At 40.0% G+C, this 25,757-nt stretch overlaps 1 protein-coding gene across 1 annotated transcript in view; it reads left to right on the forward strand.

The window, feature by feature from the left end:
• Positions 1-25,757, forward strand: part of KCNH8 (potassium voltage-gated channel subfamily H member 8) — a 367,339-nt gene that overhangs the window by 130,941 nt on the left and 210,641 nt on the right. Inside the window, exon 3 of the mRNA XM_084753676.1 lies at positions 2,825-2,956. Within this exon, the coding sequence (XP_084609802.1) occupies positions 2,825-2,956 (132 nt within the window). The remainder of the gene's footprint in view (positions 1-2,824; positions 2,957-25,757) is intronic.

The following is a 25,757-nucleotide window of genomic DNA, read 5'->3' on the forward strand; positions in this document are numbered from 1 at the left end:
GTGTGACAGAGAGATTTAGACAAGAACAAAAAGGACGGAGAAGAGAATATTTTAAGTGTCAAGAGTCTTGCTTGGTAGCGTTGATACCCTTTGTCTCCTGGAAGAAACTGTCGGAATATACTTTGTCTTCTAACATTGTAGGCACACCAAGCTTCTTACTGGATTTCAAAGATGTCAATAATGATATGTTGCTATTTAAAAGAAAAATATCAAAGTAGACTCCAGAGCATAATGTAAAACTGATGACTGCACATAGGGCGCTCACTAGAGACAAATTGCCAGTTGACAGCTCTTCTCTTGGCTTTCACCTCATTTTGAGCTTTGGCTCTTTCCAAAGCCCACAGTTTCATTTGGACAAAGGTTCTGTGGAGATGGTGTCTGTCTCTGTGCCTACATAAATGAGACTTCCAGAACAATTTACAGGCTTTATCAGGATGCATGACATTTTTACGAGGTAATTGGCACAAAGATGAGTTTAAAAAGTGAGCCTGGTATCAGAGTCATATCTTTCTCCATACATCACTATTACTTTCTTTTTTTAAAAAGCTACTTTTTATTTGTGAGTATATGTGTATGAGCATGTGTGGGGGTGCCAATGAAAGCCAGAAGAGAGACATCTGCCTTGGAATTGGTATGCTGGTTGGTCATGAGCCAGCCAACATAGGTTTTGGGAGACAAACTCCTGCACACTGCAAGATTAGGAAGTCATTTTAGCTGCTGAGCCATCTCTCCAGCCCCAGACACTACTACTGTAGTTACAACTTTAGTAAAAAGACTCTCAACTTGAAATGGTGGTATTCTAGTTTGCTTGGTAAAAAAGATAGTAAAGGAAAAATTTAAATACCTATGTTAAAATCAATAAAAATGTTTCAGAATATCTAGGTGTGGTGGTACAGGCCTTTAATCCTAGCACTCAGGAAGGCAGAGGCAGGAGGATCTCTGTGAGTTTGAGGCCAGCCTGGTCTACCAAATGAGCCCAGGACAGCCTAGGCTACACAGAGAAATCCTGTCTTTAAAACAAACAAAGAAACAGCCCCCACAGAAATACAAGCTATATTTTCATTTTAATTCCCAGTGTGGGGATAAAAGGCTGCTTTACAGCAGGTGACTATGATTTGCCTCATGTTCTGATAGGTATGCGGTGTTTCTAAATGCAGATAGTTTTTTGCCAGTGTGTGATCTTTGGAATTCTGGGAACATTTCAGAGGATGTATAAATGCTAGGTCCCAGAGATGTTGGGTTGCTGTTGGTGGGTGGCTGGAGATTGGATGCTACTGGTTGTGGTTCGCTACAGTTTGTGGAGTAGTCGTACACAAATAAACTAGAAGAAGAAAATAAATATCCTTAATGCAAAGGTCAAATTTGCAAGGAACTCAATGCCCCTAATCATCAGGAAGCAGTCTAACAATAACTTTGCTCCCTCCTCTCTTTTATCCTTTTTTTTTTTCCTTCTATCTAGTGTTAGGGAATTGATAAGAGTGGAGAAGAGTGCTAGAAAATGGAACCCAAAAAGTTGCCCAAAGTCTGGCTACAAAACCCTAACATCAACCTGAGCAGTTTCTTCTACCAACAAGGCTCTACCTACTATAGGTTCCATAACCTGCCCAAAGGGCACCACAGTGTTCCAACACTTGAGTCTGTGGGGAAAATTCACATCAAATCACAGCATTGCTTTTAAAGATATATTAGACACAGCATATGTAAAAAATAAACAGTATAAGGATGATGAAATAAAACTTAGAGTGAGAGCCCCTGTGCTATATGCTGTTTAATTTAACCTTTATCCCTGTTTTTCTAGTCACTGTATATTGTTATAAAGAGACACCATGATCAAGGTAACTATTATAACAGAAAGCCTTTAACTGAGGCCTTGAATAGAGTTTCAGATGGTATCCATTATTTTCACGGAGAGGAGTATGGGAGCATGCAGGCAGGTGCTGGGGCAGTAGCTAAGGGCTGCATCCTTATGTGTAGGCAGAGAACACAATACTGGGCCTAGTGTGGGCTTTTGAAATCTCAAAGCCCACTCCCAGGGACACAGAGCTTTTTAATTTTTATTTCAAACAGTGCCATACTCTGATGACTAAGCATTCAAATACGATTCTTATTCAAACCACCATACTCACCAATTAGTTCTGCAATTATTTTTTCTTATTATAAGTGAATCCATATTTACTCCACTCACTTGTGTCTGGTTAGTTTGACTCAGCATCAATTTAGAAAAACCAAATCCTGTAAGCTACTCACTGTGATGTATAATGTTGTATGGTGTATAAGCCCTCCTAACGCTGAAGAGTTGTTAAAGTAAGCAGTATTAGTGTTATTAACTGGGTAACTAACAGTGCTGGATGAGAGTGTAAGTGGCTTGGTGTTATCTCTCCAAGTTGGTGTTTTCCATCTTTTTTGTTTTTATGTTAGCCTTCCTAGTGGGCAACCATTGCTATTAAACTGACTAAATAAGCCTCATGTAAACTGACACAATAGTCTCCATTCAAGATCCACCATGCACTTGGGAACAGCAGAGCAACTTCTCACCAAGATAGATGCTTTGACATCAAGCTCAAAGAAGTGTGGTTTGGGTGACACAAGCAGAAACGTTTCAGCATAGGAAAACGTGTCTAGGCTAAATCTTGCTTATCGTCCAGAAAACATTTAATTTGGGAACCAATGGCTATGAGTATAGGCTGGGTATTCACGATCTGAACACTGGCATTCTGGAGATGGGAGACTGTAGGATCAATGCAAACCAGAAGGACTGTATTTCGGTTACCATTGGGCTTTCATAGCAAAACAGGCCTGATTTGTATTTTTGTCATTTTTCCAGGGTCTCCATTCTGGTGCCTATTGGATATTGTTCCCATAAAGAATGAGAAAGGAGACGTGGTCCTTTTTCTGGCCTCATTCAAAGATATAACAGACACGAAAGTGAAGATCACTTCAGAAGAAAAGAAAGAAGGTATGTATGGTTTCCATAAAACATAGTCAGCTGGCAAAATATTTTGGTATTGCTCACTCAAAAAAAATTGGAAAAGAAAAAAAATTGCCATTTTGGATACCAGCAATTGATAACTATTTATAGTACTTAGTCAATATTTGGTGTCTACTCAAAAAAAAAAAACCATAGGCATGTGCATTACAGTCTCGTCTTTGTAATGACCACTCACGTGTCAGGGACACAAAGGTTACTTACCTCTGTGACTCACATGAGGCCAAGAGAGCAACATCACGATATGTTTCACACCTCATTCATCAGGAAGTAAAGATGCGTTGACTGGATAGATGGTGTTAAATACACAAAAGTGCAGATGTCATTTAATGTATGGCAGGTAGAAGTGCAGTGTGATGATTGTTAAAGTGTTACTGAGGACCGTGTACCGTATAGCATATACTTCACAGTGTGCTAAGCTTACTCAGAGTCAGAAACAAGCCCTGCAAACATCGTTCAGTCTCTAGGAGCTTATAATGTTTACCTTGTGTCCATTAGTTGCAAATTAAGAAATTGCTTATATTTTAAGCAAATTGTCTAACGAAAGTCAACAGTGATAAAACGCTAATAACATTGTTATAAACAGATGTGGGGTCTAGTAACTAGAGGAAAGGAAACTGTTCGGTGTGGGTTTCTGTGTAGTAAGTTGTTTATTAGACTCTCCCACTTGGTACTTCAACCCTAACTTTTAGGAGTGGACTCTGATTTTAAAATGTGTATGCATGTTTCATATATAGTATCTCATGGGATGACAGTCCAATGGAAGGGATCTGGGGTTTGGTTTTGGACTTCTGGTTTTGAATCCTTGCAAATAACGCTTTTCTGCATATTAAAAGGTACAGATAGTGCTAAACAACAACAGCAAGACTCAGATGAGGCAATCAAGCGTATCTAAAACTCTGCAGTCCATCCCAGGGACAAGAGTTAAGTACTGACTAGCTAATTCTGCACGCAAGCTCATTTGATAGACTTTGCTTAAAACCTACAAAGTGTGTGATGTCTCCATAAACAAGTGCTTGAATCATTAACTGTGAGATTTCGGAGGTTTTATTTGAAATGAATGAAATCATGCTTTATAGAAAGTGCTACCAGGTGTGGAAGCAAGCCATCAACTACAGCACTTAGGGCTGTTTGTATCTGTGAGAGTTTTAACTTGTGGTCCAAGGCAACATCGTGTGTGTATGTGTGTGTGTGTGTGTGTGTGTGTGTGTGTGTGCGCGCGCGTGCGTGCGTGCGTGTATGTGAGTGTGTGTGTATGGGGGGCTCAGTGTGGGGCACATTAACCTTGAAACCAGCTGAGCTAGCCTGAAGCAAGAGTGAAGTTGAGATGTGTCCAAACCTAGACAATCTCAGTCTTGATGCCAGCAGGAGTAAGAATCGCTCCCACCTTGTTCTGTGCCTATATGCTCTGATGCATGTGGTCTTGCCACCCCCACCTTCACCATGCTCAATGTGGTCACATAACCTAATGACCAGGACATGTCCAGCTAGCACCTGGAGTTTTCTCCATGCAAATGAAGCATTCCCAGCACTTCATCCCCAGCCAACAACAACTCACCCGAAACCCTACCCACTTCCCCAAGGTTTACATAGCCTTTATTCTCCACAATAAAGAGAGCTGTATCACTGGCAGAGCTGTGTCACTTTATGAGCTGTGTCATGCATTGATGGATGCCCTGAAGGGAAGAAATGCACCCTGGGCTCCAGAACAACAGCTCAGCTGGAAGCTTCCATTCATAAAGCAAAGTGTAAAATCCTTTTGTGTTTGGCCATGTCTATAACTATGAATCAAGTAACAGGAAATGTTGTTTACTCTTTTCTCTATCTGTAAAATGTATTTAATATAAATTTTGAGACTGTATATTAATTTGGTGATTTGAAGTTGTCCCTTGCAGTTATAGGTCCTGGGGGAGGAAGGGAACATGATTCTGTCTTAATTTGAGTAAATGGTGATGACAAAGGCTTCTGATCAGAAGATTCTCAAAAAAAAAGTGGGAAATTAACAATTTTTTACCATTGAAAAATAAGCACTTGGTGAATTCACCAACTGCTGAAACTTAAGTTTTTAAAAATGTATTTAGATATGATTAAATAAATGTAATGAAATAGATTTAATTGTAAAGATTACATTTTATATAATTGTAAAATATTCACAGTGGACTGAATAATCACACAAATGTCAACTGAGCAGTCTCTGCCAATAAGCACTGGAGCATTTGAGATGTCACCATCCTCAGCTCAGCTCAAATCCTGCAGCTTCCAGCCAGGGACAAGAGGAGTATGGGAGAAACAAGCACTTTGATCTGTGTGGATCCAGGCGGAAGGACCTGTGGAGGGGACAGAGACCAGAGCTAGGAAGTCAAGGAAGAGGAAGGCAGGGATGCACTCGTTGTGTGTAATGAGAGACGGCTGCTCTGATTCTATAAAGAGTGGTGAGATGGCCAGTAGACATTTCTCACAGAGTGGTGAGATGGCCAATAGACATTTCTCACATCTGTTTTCATTAACTTTGCTAATGTCCTGGTGGTTGAAGCCATCACATTAAAGGCGAGGAGACACGACCAGAGTGCGTCATCACATGCTGTTAGCCCAGGTGAAGCAGGTTTAAAGTGCAATTATTTAGACATCAGCTAATAAAGTGCCCCCCAGCACCCTCCAAACCCACTTACTTGGTATCATGCTACACTCTAACAGTCCCGAGGCTCCTGACCAAGGCATGCTTGTCTGATTACTCTCAGGTAAAGCTTAGTCTTTTCTGTCTGTATATTCTGATCCTCAAATTTCCCTACTTGTGGCATATCGGTCATCATTATTTCCCATGAAAGTTCTAGGTCTTTTCTTTAGCTTGGTTTTAACAAACCACCTTATCTCATAGTGAGCAACCTTCCATGGAACAACTGTGCTGTTCGACAACTGTGCTGTGTTGCTCTCTTCCCCCTTCCTGTACTTTTCTATACAACCCAGTTGTCTCTCTTCCCCTCTCTAAGGGAGGTGGGGCCTGGGAGAACGGAGCCATTAAATAAAGTAGACTAAAGTCTTGTGCAGTAGCCAAGTTTACCCAAAGCATCAGACAATTTATACTCTGCGGTTAATAGCAGGCACGTGAGCAAAGTGTGCAATCGCAAGGACAAGCTGCACGGGGTGGACAAGCTGCGTGTTGTGAACAGGCTTCGTGTGGCAAAGCCATGTCTGTCCACAAAGGCATGTAAACGTGTAACAATACCCAGTAGTAATGAATAACTACAACTACTCCTGTCTGTTTACCTGGAAGGGGCACAGAAGCATAATCAAAGACCCACTGCATGCTTTTGAAGAAATGATGTCACAAGCTTCTTTCCTTAGTTTCTTGGAGCCTTCTCACAAGCCCTCAGGAATCCCCTCACATGACTCCATTCTTGGATCATGTCCCAACAATCTCATCTTTGACAAATCACTGCAGGCTGACGCTGTTTCATACGCCTCTGAACGTCCCATGGTGTCTGACACATTACAGACACTGAAGCAATACTTGCTGGTCAGCTGGTTTTTCCTAGAGGAGCTTTAGTTATATATCTGTGTTTTCAATTTTTTTTTCTTTCTTCCACATTCACATATGCATGTTTGAAATGTAGAAAATTCTTTTCCCAGCAGTTCATTCATGGTAGTAAATTCATTTTTCATTCCAAGCTGTTGAGCTTAAAAATATGAGCTTTGTTTTCTACCAGGCTCAAGATCCACTGTTATTATTTTCACTTATTTCTTACATTGTGTCCCTTATTTGCTGTACAATGATGTTGTGTTGCCACAGTATCCCATTATCAGAAAATCATGGAATCCAAATTACAGTTTCTAAAGTGGAGGTTGAGGGGGGCTTCAAAATTTTTTGAGAACCTCTGACAGGGGTGGATGTGGCTTCTTTTAAATCAGTGGTGATACAAACTGGGGTTTACATGCAATGTCAGTCATAGTTCAGCTTTGGCAAGCTCTTGCAATAAGTTGCCATCGTCAAGTAGATTGACTACAGTCTGAAATTGTGCCTATACCTGAACCTGTTACTAAGTGGCATTGGAAGCAAGAAATAACGACGATCATCTTGCTGAATGTTAGGTGTGCGTTACATGCAGGTATGAGGTTGTAAAAAGCCCGTGGCCACACACTCAAGCTAGCGCTTGCCCTCCTCATGTTTCAGCATGCCTGAGCTGAGCAGTCCACAACTACAGTGGTAGCTATAGGAAACTTGTGGGCTGTCTCTTCTGTTATCCCGTGCCTGCCGGTTCAGTCATTCTGCTCGTCAGCTCATTGCACCTGTGGAGAGCATCCCTGTGGTAGAGACAGCGAGAAGAGTGGAAGACAAGGACAAGGCATTTCTTCCCTGAGGATTTTCCTTTCTTGGTAGGAAAGAATGCTTCTGTCTCACCTTATCTTCTAGGCATTTCGTCACCGTACAATGACCATACTCTGGCCCATGTCCATGGTCATTTCTAGCTGCAAGAGATGCTAGGAAATCAAACTTTTGTGGTTTCTGCTCTAACCTTTAATAAATACTTTAATAAATAAGTAAAGGAGAATTAATCTGGAAATAAGCTTGAGTCAACCAATTAGAGAGTCCTCAAAAATATCCTTTATTTATGAGTTTACGCATAGCAGTCGGAGTAAGCATCCTACAGTGTGGAAATGTGCCAGAGAAAGCGTGTGCACTAGCCATGTCCCCAGCATGTGAAGAAAAAGCAATGAAGCCCGTGGCCATCTGATCTGAATTCATAACTTTCTATCATGTCCTAAGGCTTCTTCTGAAACCGAGGAGAGAAAACTGAAGTGAGTTGAATTGGAAAGTGGACTCCTAGGTTTCTTTTCCAAGCCTTTAAATAGGATTATCATTATAACAGATATTTCCTGGGATCACTCTTCCCCCTCCCCCACCCCTAATTTCCATTTTTTATTTAAAGTCCTTAATCTTCAATATATTCGGTAGGCCAAACATAATATCTTTTTAAAGATGGACTAACAACTGAGATGTAATATGAATAAATTAATTAAAAAATGAAAAAAAAAGAGTTGGTTAGAAACTTTTAAAGCCCATAAATCAAAATCTCCATTTCAGTAATTTCCTAGGGAATCAGAGGCCATACCAAGACTGAGAAGTGCTGCCCTTTACATAGACCTAAGTGATACATCTGGGTACCCAGACAGAAGTAACTCTGCTGCTCCATCCACTCGAATATATCACTCTCTTCTTTGCTTTCCCAGCCTTTATGCCTTCCTGAAACAACTTTGAAAAGTTACTCTTCATTGTTAATTGCTTCTTCCATTAAAACTTATGCTCATTAGGATCTTATTTCCATGCTTTCCAGAGTGAGTGCCTGGCGTGTAGTATGTGCTCAATAAATGATAGATGGATGAATGAATGGTGGATAAATATATGAATGTGTAAACAAAATCTAGTTTAAGAAACTGGGCTCTTCAGCGGTATATGGCAGTATAATATTTTTGCTGCTTTATAATACTTGGATATTAGTTTCAAAAGGTACATGGCTCAGGTGTTCAAGCTGTTGGCCACATGGCATGCTTCTGCGTGGCTTGATTTGACCCACAGATACCCAATCCAGCTCTCCCTCCAAACATGCTCTGGTATCAAATAGAATTACTGTAGCTGGCTAAATTTTGATTCTTGTTGATTCTTCTACTTATCACTCACTCTCTGATAATCTCAGTTAGGCATCGTTTTGAAAGATAGGTGAAGTCATTTTTTTTGAAAAGCTATAAAAATATTATCCAGAAGGACAGGCATAAGGCCACTGACCAGATATTAATGAACTCTGAGATGATTTTATGTACTGGAATAGTTTCACTTGGCACATCATAACGATGCCCTTCTCACTCGTCGACGGGTTGTTGTTTTGTTGCTGTTGTCATTTTTGGCATAGTGGGGGAAGCATTTGCAAAGAGCTGCTGCTGGATTGGAGAGCTATGTGAGAACGGACACTTTACCACAGGAGGCAGAGTTCTCCAGGAAATCTGTGTTGATTCTTAGCTGACTCATATTGAAATCAGAGCAAGTATATTGATACCTAAAGGGTTCAAATTTATTGTGTTTTTATTGGAGTACACATACTTTTTTAAAAGCCTAGACTTTGAATGTTTTTGCCTTTCAAGAGAAAAGGATACTGTGATGAGCAAACTGACCTGACCTGAGACATAAAAGCCATTATGTGCTTCACGGGTTCATCACTCCAGAGGAAAATGGATATATTCTGCAGTCAATCAAAATAGACATGTGTTCTGGACTCATCCTATTGCAGCTTATTATGATCTTGGGTAAAATCTTTATCAAACTAATACCTGTTTTGTTTGACTTTTTGAGATGGGCTTCTCCTGTATAACGCATGGCAGCCTTAAACTATAGATCTTATTATTCTAGCCTCCAAGGAGCTTGGAACCAAGACACCATCATGCTCAGCTTACTCTGCTGTTTTATAAACAGGGGTGTATGCAATATGTTGACACTTTTTGCAACAGAATTAGCTAAAATACCAGACATATATGGCTTTAGTGAATAGATATCTTCCTGGTGCATGTCAAAAATGCCAGAGACATTACATAAGACTGTGCACTATCCACTGGATTCTGTTGCACATAGTAAATTGGTTACAAGGTATTCTAAATTCAGGGATCAAGTAATTGTTTCGATTTCTTTAAATTAATAGTAACTTAGTTTGATCTAAATCACTTAATAGGTACATCATTTTATTCCCCAGAAAACTTCATATCAATAAGTAAGAGACTGCTTCTCTGTTTAGAGAATGAACAATTTGTCCAGATATTATCATTTGCACATTAACATTGTTTATGTAAATAATAACAATCTGAACACATCTCAACTTACAAACTGCTAACGGAAGCTTATATCATGGGATCTCCAGGACTTAAGGGCACATGGTTTATCTTCTTCCCTCCCACACTGTGTGCTGGCTGAACGTTGGGACCACAGTAGACATTCTTTTGATCCCATAATTTAGGTCCAGGCTTGGCACTCTGAAGAGTTCACTGAGATGCCAGGTACTGAGGCTACTTAGAGTCTATGTAGAACTTGTAAATTTGAATAAAAGATCATTGAAGTAGAAACTCTACAAATAAGCTGAGACTTGGAGGCCATATGGAAATTCTTGAGTGTTTTTAAAATCATAAGTAAACTGGCTGGTGATGGTATGTGCCTTTAATCCCAGCACTCGGGAGGCAGAGGGAGACATATCTCTGAGAATTTAAGCCAGTATGGTCTACAGATTAAGTTCCAGGATAGCTAGGGATACATAGAGAAACTCTGTATTGAAAAATGAAAAAATCGTAAGTAATAGAATGAAGTAAAGTAGGAACGGGAGAGGGGGGAAAGAGCCACTGAGAAGAACCAAGCACATAAACAAATTTTAAAAAGTAATCTGCCTTTGTTTTTGTTACTTTTTGTGTTTTGGGCATTTGGTTTGTTGGTTTACTTGAGGCAGGGTCATGCTATGTAGCTCACACCAGTTTTCAGCTCTTAACTCTCATTCCCTAGTTGCCCCCAAGGTGTGCCCAGGTTACAGATGTAAACTCTTATGCCCAATAGTACACCCAACTGGAAACTCCTTTATATAAATTAGATATAGAACACCAGAGGTTATCACATACAAAGCATATTATTTATTAATGAAAATCTTAGAGCAAAATTCACAAAACATCACCCATTACAACAGAAGATAAAAGCAAACAGTATATTATAGTGTGAGATCGATACCTAAAAATATCAATCTCTCAAAAAAAATCCTTTGGGATATTGTCACCACTAGGAAATGTACCCCAAGGCATGGGGAAGAAGTGGAGAAGCTTGGAATGGAAAGGGGAGAAGCCTCATTCCATTAGAGAAGTAGCCATTGGAGTGCCTGCACATCTTGATTTGATTTTTTTAAAGCAAATTACAATATAATTCTCTCACATATAGATTATCTCACATCCTTGGGTGCCGTAAAATCTCCAAGGATACAACTAAATGCAACTTCAATTGTATTTTATCCTATAATAGGTTTTCCCCCGAACTTCAATATATTGATCATGAAACCATGCGAACTTTTTGACAACTCATTTATAAATATTACAGTGTGTCTAAGAAAAGGAATGGAAGGAAGCACTAAGAGATGGAGTTCTTGAGTACAGGATGGGTAGGCTCGATTAAGGTTCAGGTATAATTGCTCCTGTTAAAGTTCCATCATTTTATTTGAAAGTATATTAAACACAAGAATGGTGGTTTGAAGGAAAATATTCCCTATAGGCTCATAGGGAGTGGCACTGTTAGGAAATGTGGCCTTGTTGGAGTAGGTGTGGCCTTGGTGGAGGAAGTGTGTCACTGGGGAGAAGGCTTTGAGGTTTCAGATGCTCAAATCAGGCATAGTGTGGCTCTCTTCTTGCTGCCTGCAGATGATGTAGAACTCTCAGCCACCTCTCCAGTGCCATGTCTGCCTACATGCTGCCATGCTTCCTGCCATGATGATAATTGACTCAACCTATGAACCTGCAAGGCAATGACAGTGAAATATTTCCCCTTATAAGAGTTGCTGTGGTCATGATATCTCTTAGCAGCAATAGAATACTGACTTAGACACTTAAGTTAAACTCCAAACCCATGGTTGCTGAGAGTGCCATGTACCTCATATTGACTTTCAATTTCTCATTCTACCTGCAAAGTTTTCAGACACACATGGGATTCTGCTGAGGAGTAAAGGATTAGATGCTATCTAAAATGTCACACATAATTGATTTCTGGAAAGTGCTGAAGACTTCTCAAAGACCTGACAGTGTGCTCTCTCAGTCAGCCATATCCTGCTCAACAAGAGGCCAACATGACACAGTGGAAGCTCCAGGCTCACATCACATTTTAGGGAGACTGCTGGCTGACCTATCTGGCAGAGAACCTGTTTCCTCGTTTAGAGATAGTCATTTTCACCATCATCTGCCTTGAAAATGTGTTATGCTAATATATGCTGCTGTCTTTCTAGAGTTGCCATCATCCTCACATAATCATTTGTCATTGTTAGATTGAAAAGATTTGAGTTTAATGTGTAAAAATAAGTGATAGTAGTGAGAGAAACTAACCAGGTGATGTCAGTGAGTTAGATGAAGCTGGTAAACAGGCTCTCCTATATGACCTAATGTCACACCCATGGTGACCTGTGCCTGGAACTCTGTGTGGAAATGACTTTTGAGGTAATATACTCAGGTACCAAGTCCTATACATAATCTGATTACTGGAAAGACCGAAGGAAGACAGTGGCCACCAGCGAAGCAGTTATCTGTCATTCCTGATGCTAAGAAAGAATCATTCTTTTAGCACCTGACAACTGTAGGCCCACCTTTCACTTCTGGGATCATCAGATCATTTATGCAAGGCAGTATGACACTCATATGTATTAAATGCAAGCAGCATTGAGTCCTGAATGAGCTCTAACCCTGAACACGTCAGTCTCACTCTGGTTTGAAAGTCTTCGATAATCCAGATGTACACAAAAGATAGTCCAATATAGAATTCTCCAGTTGTTGCTTTAAAATTGTTACATTATGGGATACCAGCGCATAAATGGGGAAGTGATGACTCAAGGAGCAAAAACAAAACAAACAAAAAAAAAACAGAGTGAATGAAAAACATAGCTGGAGTTAAAGAAAAGAAAGTAGGCACAGACTCTGAGCAGAGCGGGAAGTCAACTTAGCACTGTGAGTCTGTTAAAACTGAGAGATATCACCAGGGGAGATTGATAGGGATCCAGAAAAAAAAGAGGCCTACTTATTTTAACCTGATTTCCAAGTAGCACATTAAAAACCAAAAGGAGAGCTTCCTTAATAATTTCTCATCACATCCCCTAGTCATTTGAGTTTACAGCACCAGACCACAGCACACACTGATTATACAGCTACCAGAACTGAGATCATGATTTTCAGAATTCTGTTTAGGGAGGTCACTGGGCACAACAAAACAATAAATTCAAATATTTTCCACATAGCAGCTTATAATAGAGTTCTATAACAGTCCTCAAATTTATCAATGAATGTCAGTTATAATAAATAGTCACAATGCCATAAGCTGAATGACCTGGAGCAGGATCACCAGAAAAAAAAGCAAATTATAAATGGAATATTCAGACCTACCAGACAATGGTTTTCAGGTAAGAATATATATACTTACTGTATTTAAAGAAAATCAGTAGTGGTAAAAAATATGATCAACCAGTCTACCATAACTAATGGATTTGATTTGCAAAAAGAACCAGAGAAAACATAAATAAAACTGATGAAATTAAAAACAACAATATACTATATAGGAGAAGTAAGCATTGTTCATAGAATAAGAATCACTTACAAGTGAAAAATGTTACTATTTTGTGTTGTACAGACATATGTATCATAGGTCAATAAAAATACAGCTTAGAGAGAAAGACCCAAAAATAGTTTCAGAATTTCAGAGGAAAAAACTGAAAAACAAACTATTAAGAATCTTTTTTACAATGTTTAGCTCATAATATTCACATTTTATAAGCCTAACAAATCTGAGCATTATATAGTATACATATATGATATTATTTAATATTATGTATGTATTAAAATGTTGATAAGGAACTAAAGACTAGTAAACAGTTAAGTAAGTATCATGAAATAAAATCTTAGAGGCAACTTTAGATAATTAACTCTATATAGAAATAAAAACCGAGTTTATTGACAGCTGTATTGTCAGCAGACACCAGCCAAACACCTAGACTGTTTGAGCCTGTTAAACTATTAGGAAAAGAATATGGCAAGAGTAGTAGAAATAGAGGCTATCACAGAATTCAGTTTTTACTTAAACAATTATGAATAATTCAATAGAATGGAATGTTTCTGGAAAAATCTTTTAAGACTGACTTGGATAGAAAGAAAATTCTAGTTATCCTATAATTATTGAATATACTAATTTGGTTTTTTATAAACCATTCAAGACTGCTAGATAGATGGCTTAGTGGATCAGAACATTTGTACTTGCAGAGGACCTGGGCTATGTTTTCATCATCCACATGATGACTCCCCACCATCTGTAACTCCAGGTCAAGGGTATCTGTTGTCCTCTTCTGAGCTCTTCTGGCACCAGGCACACACATGGTGTTTGTACATAACATGCAAGTAAAGCCCTCACACCTAACTAAAGCAAAAGACATTCTTTTAATCATCCCAGATATTAAGTTCAAACTGTGTCCTGTAGGAGTATTCCCAAACATGTACAGAAATTCTAAACAGAAAATAAGCAAACTAAAGTGACTTTTCATGATAGTTATTTCAAGTAGAGTCCATTTCTGCAGATGTGCTAAGCCCACTCCTTTAAGGAAGGACTGTTCTCGGTCTTCATGTAATATGTAGAGTGTGACTTGATGTGTCTGTGGCATGGGTCCCTCAGCAACCTGAGACATATCACTCCTCTGACACATTCTTGGATGCTTAGCACTCTAAACCATCCTTAGTGCTAAGGAAACGCTTTGCCCGGCTTAGATCTTTTTAAATGACAGACAGGAACAATCTCTGAGAGTAAGAGGTGACCTGATGGCTGCTACACAACTCGGCCATGCATTGTAGGTCCAGCCTACAAATGTCTGAAGGAGTTGGAGCAAATCACAGTAGATTATCTCAGATGGAATATGTAAAAGGAACTTTTATTCTCCTCATGTACTTGTTGTCTCGGAGGCTTACTACCTACTAACCTAGGCCTAGTCCTACAAGCTTCTAGCCTCTGTACAATCTAATCTATCTAGGCCTACAATGTTTTCAACCTCTGAGACTTACTGCTGAATAAGGTCATCCTTTCTAGTTCTTTCTGAACTCTGACTGGCTGGTTCAACTCAGCTGCTCTGGCTCAAGACTCCTCTCCACGTTAACTGGCTTCTTACCGAATCACTCTGCTACAGGGTATATAATCACAGTATGAGTTTTACTAACACAATGTCAGTTAAATGAAATGAAATTGCTCAGAAGCGTGCTTAAAATAAGCTGTGTGCAGTTGCCACACACATATGGTAAAGTAGGCAAACATGTTTTCACATCATTGCAGCCAGACCAGAAAGGGAATTTGATTATAGTGAAAGTCACCACGTGGTGGGGCAGAAAACATGTTTTAGCTTCTAGAACATTTTAGGTTTCTTCAGCTCTTGATCTGTTTGAGCACCACTCAAAAGGGGACCTACAAGCTGCCGAGTTTTCCCATAAGTCTGTGGTGTATTTCAGTAATTTCGAAGGGAAGGAGCCGATTATGACAAGAAGACCAGTCCCCCCCCCCCAAGGAAGTGCTGCCATTCACTAATTGAATTTGAATGTACTTAAGGCTGTAGATTTTGTAACATTTTAAAATTTGGGGTAAAGATTTCTCTTAGGTGAAAATATAATTTTTGATCTTTCAAAGATCTGTGACCTCTATCACCACTACACCCATCACTTTGCAATGTGTATTGACTGAAAGCTTCAGATGCACATGACTGAGATATTCCAGTGAGTAATACTATCTTTTTTAACCTTTGCATTTGTCTTAATTAGTTTTAACTCTTACCTTCTCAAACTTTCTCACGTGCTCTGTGTACACCACGTGAAATGTGTTTTCCTATAGAAATAATGTGGACCACTTAGTGAGTACTCAGTCACTACCTTGTTTAATTGTTTAAATTATTACAGAGTATTCATCAATTTAATCCTCTCAACAACCCTGTCATACAGGTAATCCTGCTGTCATATTATAAGACAGATTCTAAGTTTGTAGACTAGGCTGCCCTTAATTTAAAATCCTCCTGCCTCAGTCTCTAGAGTGACAGAATTGCATGAAAATACCAGCTTGCTAAGTTAGTGTCAATATTTAAAAATTCCTAATGGGCTGGGTTCATAGCTCGGTCATAGAGCATTTTCTGTTGTTTTTAGCTTTATTATAATTTATTCAGATTACATCCTAAATGTTATCCCCTCCTTCCCATTCCCACCCCCGCTCCCTCTTACACCCTGTTCCCTTCCCCCAGACCTCTGACAGAAGGGGCCCTCCTCCCCCACCATCTGAACACAGCCTATCAGGTCTCATCCTGATAGCCTGCTTCCAATTCCTCTGTGTGCCACCTGGTCTCCCCAGGAAGGGGAAGTGATCAAATTGGGGACACCAGAGTTCGTGTCATATGCAGTCCCCCCCCCCATCCTCACAACCTTGGAGAATGAATTGTCCATGGACTAGATCTGAAAAGGGGTCTAGGGTTACTGCATGCATTGTCCTAAGTTGGAGCAACAGTTTGTTCTTAGTATGCCCAGGGCCCTGAATTCAATCTTAAGTGCTGTAAAAATATATATTACCTAAGATCATACAGTTAAAAAAAAGGAAAGCCTGGAACCTAAGCCTATGCCAAATTCATCTTCAGCATCTGAAATTCATGAAATTGCTATGTTGTGAGATATAAAATCATATAGACAATATACAGGAACATGTATATGTTATAATTTAAAATTCAACTGATGATGAAGAGGTTCTGAGGACAGAGCTTTCTGTCCCTGTTGATTTGGGTGTGCCACTCACCCTATCCATGAGTTTTTTTTGCCCAAGAGTTTTCCAAGCCCTACTGCTTAGGGTATCTAACAGAGGCCATGTTTTCTAATCATGATTGGCAAACCATTGGCAGTAAAGATTACCTCAGTCTCCAGCCTCTCTCCACAGGAATAGGATGGTGGAATGCATAAAATCTCTAAACCTATAATTGATTCCTTCGGCAATGACTTTCTACCTTCCAAGAGTTACTTTGTTCCATAAACCCAGATAATTATTGAATGAGATTTAGTATAAATAATATGTTCCTCTTGCTTCATCAGTCAAAGTTTTAAGATTTTTAGGAGCCTTGTGCAGAAGCCAGGAGGAACTATATATTTCTCTTACTGTATTACAATTCCACAGGTCCATTTCTCCTCCTTTTCCCTGTGTCCTTTAAAACTTGTACTGGTTATTTTTAACTGTTAATTTTAACAATTTACAATCACGTGAGAAGAAAGTCTCCACTAAGAAAGTATCTAAATCAGCTTGGCCGATGGACATGTTTGTGGGGCACTGTCTTGATCGTTAATTGATCTAGTCTGTTTAAGGGCCACCATTCCTTCAGCTGAACTCTGATGTTCATTCCAGCAGGGCCAGCTCTATTGTGCTGTCCAAGAAAAGTACAGTGTGTGCTCTCCTGAGTTTTGCAGCCAGGGAAGGAAAGGGCCAACTCTCCCTCCTGCTACAGGTGGTGAGGGGGAAAGGAGGGGCATCCCTCCTGCTCCTAGGCCACTACATGGCAGGCAAAGGCAGGGCCAGATCTCCCACACCAGCTCTCCCACACTCAAGAATTATCCATTTTTTTTATCTCTACTTCGTTTTTCATATTTCTATAATTGGAGATCTCTTTTTAACTCCACCCACAATGAGCCTCATTCTGATGGTTTCTGACCACACATTTCTTCAAAAGTATATATTTCAAGACACATTTCTTATTCACTCTCTTTTTGTGTTAGCACAACCCAAATATTTTCTTGATGAATATTTCCATTTACTGTATAATATGACCTGAAAATGAAAGTATTAGAAGTTCCAGGTGTAAATTATATATCAGAAAACTTAAAACTTAATTTGCATATCAGAGATCCTGCTTACCCTATATTTACGTAACATTCATAACAGTGTCATTGACTTAACAGTTGATATCCACATATAATCAAATACATACCTTTTTTTGTCTTTCTGCATCTGAGATATCTCACTCAGGATGATTTTTTTTCTAGTTCCTTTCATTTCCCTGGGTATTTGAAATGTATTTAAGCATTTCCAAAGCATCAATCAAATAAGTGTGTAGAGATTAAAAAAGACATAAGTCAATGTATCAAGGATAATCATGTAAACTCAACAAAATGATGGAAGATGTAAAATAAATAGATAAGTATGACTGAGCTTCTGAGACTCAATTTCTAAGATGTAGAAGAAATAGATAAGACAAGGTGATTTCAACCATAAGATGCTGCAGCAGCTCGCAAAGATAAGGAACTAAATAAACAAATGTAGCAAGTATATTAAGAGAGGTATAGGGAAAGAGAGTTGTGAAACTAGAAAGGTAAGAAATTCATACATGAACTAGTTGAAATTCCCCAAACTGAAACACATGAGTGTTCTGATTGAGATTTCCCAGTTCTTTGACATTACAGATAATGTCAAAACAGCAAGTGATTCTTTGGATTCTAGACAGCACAAAAGATCAAGAACTGGAAATATTTTGAAATTCCCAACAGGAATCGTGGAAGCTAGTGGATGGTGGAGCACTGTCTTAAAAGTCCACATGAGTAAACTGTCTAAGGTAGAACCTGTACCCAGCCAAATTGTCCATACATGATTTAATACATAACACTTTTCTACAAATTTATCTTTTGCTTTTCCTCAGGGATCTTCTTCAAGCTGTGGTGTATGAAACTAACATAAATAAGGTATGAAACTAGCACAAAAGAAGGCATTGGTGATTATATAAACAAAGATAAAACACAAAAGGACAGAGAATGTAACCAGGATGGTGAGCAAAGGAGTGTGGGGCAAGATAAGAGCTATACAGATTCTCAAAATACCTACCAGTTTACAGGAGGCAGATATCCTGAGACATTTTCAAATTTAATTGACATTTCTCTTGACACAGCAAAATACATTGAGAGACATTATATATATGGATTTACATTTTTAATGGTACATATAAGATAAAATATGATGACTAATCTCCATTGTTAACAAAGAGTGGACTGGAATTAGCCCTTAGGGAGGTACATCTCTGGCATTTTAGAGAGAGGTTGAAACGAAGGACCCATCCTGAGTGTGGACAGCATCTTTCTATGGTTGGGGTGCACAGCATCTTTCTCATTCATTAGCTATAGCTTCCCTACCATAATGGACTGTATCCTCAGACTGTGGTGAAATAAACTCTTCTTGATGTTCCTTTTGTTGGGTATTTTCTTACAGAAAGAAAAGAAGTAAATAATACACAAAGCAACCCAAAAAGTCCAGAGAATTGTTAGTTCGGAACGAAAGGAAACGTTGTGTGGAAAAAAACAAAAAACAAAACAAAACAAAAGCCCAGTCAGGGCTGGAGGAATAGCTGAAGGGGAGCCTAGGATTTAGGCTCCAGCATCCAGGGCTGGAGGAGTAGCTGAGGGGGAGCCCAAGATTTAGGCTCCAGCATCCAGGGCTGGAGGAGTAGCTGAGAGGGAGCTCAGGATTTAGGCTCCAGCATCCAGGGCTGGAGGAGTAGCTGAGGGGGAGCCCAAGATTTAGGCTCCAGCATCCAGGGCTGGAGGAGTAGCTGAGGGGGAGCTCAGGATTTAGGCTCCAGCATCCAGGGCTGGAGGAGTAGCTGAGGGGGAGCCCAAGATTTAGGCTCCAGCATCCAGGGCTGGAGGAGTAGCTGAGGGGGAGCTCAGGATTTAGGCTCCAGCATCCAGGGCTGGAGGAGTAGCTGAGGAGGAGCCCAGGATTTAGGCTCCAGCATCCAGGGCTGGAGGAGTAGCTGAGGGGGAGCCCAGGATTAAGGCTCCAGCATCTCCATCTTACAGAAAGTTCATCATACACCACATGTTCAGCTCTTGTGATACTGTGACCCCTTGGCACTGAGTTAAGGGAACTACAACTACACAGTCCAGTTCTCCACACGTGTGTTTCCCATAACCTTAGTCACCCAAGGTTCACCATGAACTGGAAGTATTATTACTTGCCTTTAGTTTTTCAAGAGAAAAGAATCTGAAGCCATCTAATTTTGTTAAATTATTTTTCTTTTTTTAAAGATTTAGTTATTATTATGTATACAGTGCTGAAGAGGGCACCAGATCACATTACAGATGGTTGTGAGCCACCATGTGGTTGCTGGGAATTGAACTCTGGACCTTTGGAAGAGCAGTCAGTGCTCTTAACCTCTGAGCCATCTCTCCAGCCCGCTAAATTATTTTTCATAGTTTAATTTTCATCATGTTATTTAGTATAGCATTTCATTTATGGATTAAACTTTATCCCAGATGTGTATGCACAGAAAGTTAAATAATATATTCATGTCTGGAACATATCTGCCATGGGTAAGGAGCACTGTAAGTGTGTTTTAGTTTCAGTCTGCTGTTCTGAAAAAATATTCTGACAAAAAGTAGCCAGGGGAAAGAAAAGTTTACTTTTTAAGGTTATAGGTGGCAATCTATCATTAAAAGAAGTCAGGCCAGGGACTCAAGCAACAGCTTGGAGGAGAAACTATGGAGAAGTCCTATTTGCTTATGCTTAGGTAGTTTCCTTGTATAGCTCAAGACATGTTTAGGAAATGGCACCACCCACAGTAGGCTTAGCCCTACCACATCAATTGACAGCTAAGACAGCCTTTCTCCCCACAGATACTTCTATAGTCAATCTGATGTGGGTAGTCCCTCAATTGAGACTCCTTTCTCAGATGACCTCAGGCTAGTTAAAGTTGGCATTTTAAGATACCCAGTAAGCCAGACATGGTGGCACACACCTTTAATCCCAGCACTCGGGAGGCAGAGGCAGGCAGATCACTGTAAGTTGGAGGCCAGTCTGGTCTACAAAGTGAGTCCAGGACAGCCAAGGCTACACAGAGAAACCCTGTCTTGAAAAACAACAACAACAACAACAATAACAACAACAACAACAACAACAACAAAGCTACCCAGCGCATGCCACTCCCTCCCACCTTGACACAAATATATCACTTTAAGCTACAATCCTCCATTCTTTGCCACCTATTGTTTCATGTTGATAAAATGTAAAACATGATTTGACTTTTAAACGTCCTGCAATCTTTAAAATTTTCTACACTTTCCGTGTTCAAAGTCTTTTTAAAATCCAAAGTGTTTTCATTGTGGGCTTCTGTAAAATAAAAATATTAAGTTAAATGCTTCTTATTTCAAAATAGAATAGTCCAAATCATTGGAACGATCAGAGCAAAGCAAAATCAAACTCTAAATAACGATATAAATCCAAATCTTGTAGCAGAATGTCTGGCATCAAGAACTCTTTCTGTGTCTTCTGACACTAAAAGGCTTGGGTAATCCCAGTTCTGTGTCTGTGCCAACTGTAGCACATACACATTGCCTTGTAGCCTTAGGCTGGCTCTACTCCACACTGCTGCAGTTCTTGGCAGACTGCCTGTGTCCTTGATGTCTCCAATATTCTGGGTTCTGCATTGTAACTAAGGCTAAACTTTCACCACTTATATCTCCTGGCCTCTTACAAACCATTTCGAGTAGTACCAGGCCTTTGCCTCCTTCCATGACCCCTCAGTTCTGCAGCTTTCATGCCTTCAAAACTGGTAACACAGGATGTTCTCTTACACGTTGCCACATTCAGCTCCCTGCTTGAGATGCATTTTTGGCCCTGTTGGACCACAGCTTCTGATGTGCTGACTCCAAGGACATTCGTTCTTATCCTCGGAAAGAAACACAGGCATTTTCACCTCCATGAGGCTTCTCTTGTTATCCATAGTTGTTTCTTCAGTTCCAGCTAATCTTCCTCCAAACCATCACTCTAACGATCTGTCAAAAGCCTTGAAAGCATCCTTGTTTCCTTCTGCGTTTCTGTTGTCTGCATTTCTCCTCACATTCTTTTCTTCCAAGCTCCCATGGAATAGTGTGCATTAAGCTCTGAGCACCCAATGGCTTCTCCAGCATGAAGTTCTAAAATCCTCCACAACTCTTCTATAGAATAGCCCAAATGCATTATAAATAACACACACACAATCAGGTTCATCACAGCAACTCCCCACTTCTTGGTGCTAATTTCTGTCCTAGTTTCCTTTCTGTTGCTGTCATAAAATATTTCGGTTATAATCAATGTAAGGGAAGAATGGATATATTTGGCTTATACCACCAGATCACAGTTCATCATTGAGGAAATCCAGGACAGGAACTCAAGCAAGGAAACCTCTAGAAGAAAACAGGAAGAAAGTCACTTCATGTTTACCCACAGGCTCATTCTTAGCTAGCTTTCTTATGCAGCCCAGACCCACCTGTGTAGCTATGGCGCTGGCCACACTGGTGTGGGCTATTCTAAATTAACAAGCAACACAATTTCCAGACATACTCACAGGCCAAGGTGATCTGGGCCATCTATTCATTGTGACTTCCTTTGCAAGTGACCCTAATCTATACCAAGTTGACAATAAAAGAAGTGAAGAGAGATGGGCAGAGGATGCCCTTGATTTGAGGATGGAAGATAAAGAAAACTATCTTATTTGTTATATTGGGCAATCAAATTGGTATTGTTTTCAACTGGAAAATCAAGGAGTTGGCAATTAGCACAGTCACTTATAAAGTGATGATTGAAAAAATAGAGTCTAAACAGTCAGAAATTCTTGGTTTTAGACATGGAATAAGAGGTCCTGGAAAGTGATATTCCAAGGACCACTGAACTATATGTTCTACATGCATTTATGCTTTATACCTTGTATTTTTTAAAGAATATGCATGCCAAATTAACAGTACCAAATGCATTCAGAAATTGAATTAATTGGCATTCATCCAAGTCATTACTGCCTTATCAACAATTGACTATGTGTAAAATATCATTTAGAAACAACACTGAAGTGAACTAAATGAAATAAATGTGTTATACTGAAAGCCCTACAGCTAGTGAGAATATCATCATCTGTCCTAGGGTGGTGAGAGGCTAAAGCTCCATCCTGGGCTCCTAAGTAACAAATCTTATCCCAGGCTGGTGAGCCTAGGCTATGAGAGACTAAGGTTCCATCCTATGATGAGTCTGAAGACAGATAGAAATATTTCAATCTAAAGAATAAGCAAAAGCAGAGCAGACTAGCGGTTGGGAGGTATTAGTCTTTGAGATACAGCAAGAGGCGGACATTGAAAATCGCATGCAGGGATTCTTTTCTCTGTGAGATAGATAGGTGTGTATGTGTTTGTGTGTGTGTGTGTGTGTGTGTGTGTGTGTGTGTTCAATCATTAACTAATATAATTTCTGTGCCCTTCAGTTATTAATAGTTCTTATAACTACCAAAATAATAAATTAATAATAAAAGTAAGAACTTCAAAAGGTTTTCAGACCTTAATCTGCAAAGCTTATAAATTTTGTAAACTAGAAAATAAAGAATTTTCCTGCACCTCTTTTCCTTGAATGAAATTACAATTGATATTGCCTCAAACCCATTGACTCCAATTTCTTTCGCATACATCCTTCAAAGGACAGCTTTCTCCCAACCTAAGCTCTGACTCATCTTATGTCCTAATTGAAACTTAGACATTATTGTTGATAAGAAAGCTATTTCAAGGTTTGTCACCCCACAATTTACACCGTTTTGCTGATTCCACCATAATCTTTGCAGACTGGACAGAATGCCTCATTCCATTCCATTTTTACTACAGCAGAAATATCCAAACAATGAAGAAACCCTAAAACTTACAAAACTTCCAGGTGAGCCCACACAAGAGGGCATCATGTGAGCTGCATTAATTTCTAAAGGAGACCTAGAATCTCAATGAATTGCCATTTCACTGGCTGGGAGAATCACATTGAAGTGAGAAGCATTTCCACTTACATTTCTGCAGGAAGTGTGGCCTTGCAGCGGATGGCCTATCAGAAGCTGCAGGAAGTGTGGCCTTGCAGTGGATGGCCTATCAGAAGCTGCAGGAAGTGTGGCCTTGCAGTGGATGGCCTATCAGAAGCTGCAGGAAGTGTGGCCTTGCAGTGGATGGCCTATCAGAAGCTGCAGGAAGTGTGGCCTTGCAGTGGATAGCCTATCAGAAGCTGCAGGAAGTGTGGCCTTGCAGTGGATAGCCTATCAGAAGCTGCAGGAAGTGTGGCCTTGCAGTGGATAGCCTATCAGAAGCTGCAGGAAGTGTGTGTGGCCTTGCATTGGATGGCCTATCAGAAGCTACATCTCAGCGAATACAGTGGTTACTGGTCATTGGTTACATCAAAGCACCGTGCTAACCTCCAATTGCATGCCCTTCCTTCTCAAACCCAATTTAGCTTTCGTCAGAAAAATAACCACTGTTCACAACGTGAGAGATTTTCCTTTTTAGTTTCTTGTTGAGAAAAGCATAAGTGACTGCTTTTGGGTTTAATCTCATAATAACAGTAATTTCAAAAGACACTGGGCAGTGGCTCATTACATGAAACATTAAGAGTGTCTTCAGTTTTGTAAGTGGGCATCGACTATCTCATCCCCCGCTTACAGCTGGCATTAGCTCATATAAAACAAAACCAGCTCAAACCATAAAAACAAAAGATAAGAATTTTAAGTTTCGCTACACAGAACAAAAGTCCGCCGTGGCTTGTTGAAGCACGTCTGTGATCCCAGCACTATGGAGGTGTGAGCAAGAGGATCATGGGCACAGGGCCAGCTTGGGACCTAGAAATGCAAGCAAATATGAGTTCTACCCAGCCCATTTTTAGAAGAGTGATGGAAGGAAAGTTCAAGTAATATATTTGTTGATTCCGAATAATCTTTCCCTGTATCATCTCCTCAAACATAACACTTTTTTTTTTAGAGAAAATTCTTAGTTGAAATAGTGTATCAGTCAATTGTGGTAAAATATTACCATTGCTTTAAAGATGTGTTCTTATTTCTTCATTATTTATTTATTTATTATTACACATGCAATGCTCTGCCTGCATGTACACCGGCAGGCCAGAAGAGGGCATCAGATCACGTCATAGATGGTTGTGAGCCACTGTGTGGTTCCTGGAAATTGAACTCATGACCTCTGGAAGAGCAGTCAGTGCTCTTAACCACTGAGCCATCTCTCCAGCCCATTTAAAAATATTTATTTATTATGTATACAGTGTCGCACCTGCTTGCACACCTGTACACCAGAAGAGGACACCAGGTCTCATTACAGATGGTTGTGAGCCACCATGTGGTTGTTGGGAATTGAACTCAGGACCTTTGGAAGAGCAGCAGGTGCTCTTAACCTCTGAGCCGTCTCTCCAGCCAGTGTTCTTATTCTTAAATTATGTATATATGTGCACGTATGTGTATGGGATGAGTGCATGTATGTGTTCTGATACTTGTAGAGGTCAGAAGAGACTATCAGGTCAGATCCCCTGGAGCTGGAGTTGCAGGCGATAGCTAACTGCCTATCATGAATGCTGAGAATCAAACTTAGGTCCTGTGCAAGAGCAGTACATGCCCTTAACACCAAGCCAGCACCTATGATAAATGCTTGTTGTCCCAGAATTCAGGAGGCTGCGGCAGGAAAACTGCTGTGAATTAGAGGACATGTTGGGTCACAACAAACATCAGGTCATTGGAGACTACAAAGCAAAACCCTTTCAAAAATGGATGATGACATTTTTAAAAAATATTATTCAGCTATCAAGATGGCTGTGTCATGTTACCGGTTCTATTCAGGACCGAAAAACTGATGTTTCAGTTTCTGGAAGGGTTTCTGGCTCACAGGCCTGACCTGTTAGTTTCTCCATGGATTATATGGCCTGGAAAAGAGTCCATCCAGGGCCTCAAAAAGAATCCATCCATCGAAGTTTACTTCAAACCCCTACCCAGATCTACCCAATGGACAGGTCATTGTCCACAGTTGAGTGGAGAGTGGGGTCTTACTTTCACACGAACTCTGGTGCCCCATATTTGACCATGTCCCCTGGATGGGGAGGCCTGATGGCACTCAGAGGAAGGATAGCAGGCTACCAAGAAGAGACTTGATACCCTATGATCATATACAGGGAGAGGAGGTCGCCCTCAGTCACAGTCATAGGGGA

The sequence above is a fragment of the Acomys minous genome (assembly GCF_964271855.1).
Source record: "Acomys minous genome assembly, chromosome: 13".
In the NCBI taxonomy this organism is placed as follows: domain Eukaryota; kingdom Metazoa; phylum Chordata; class Mammalia; order Rodentia; family Muridae; genus Acomys; species Acomys minous.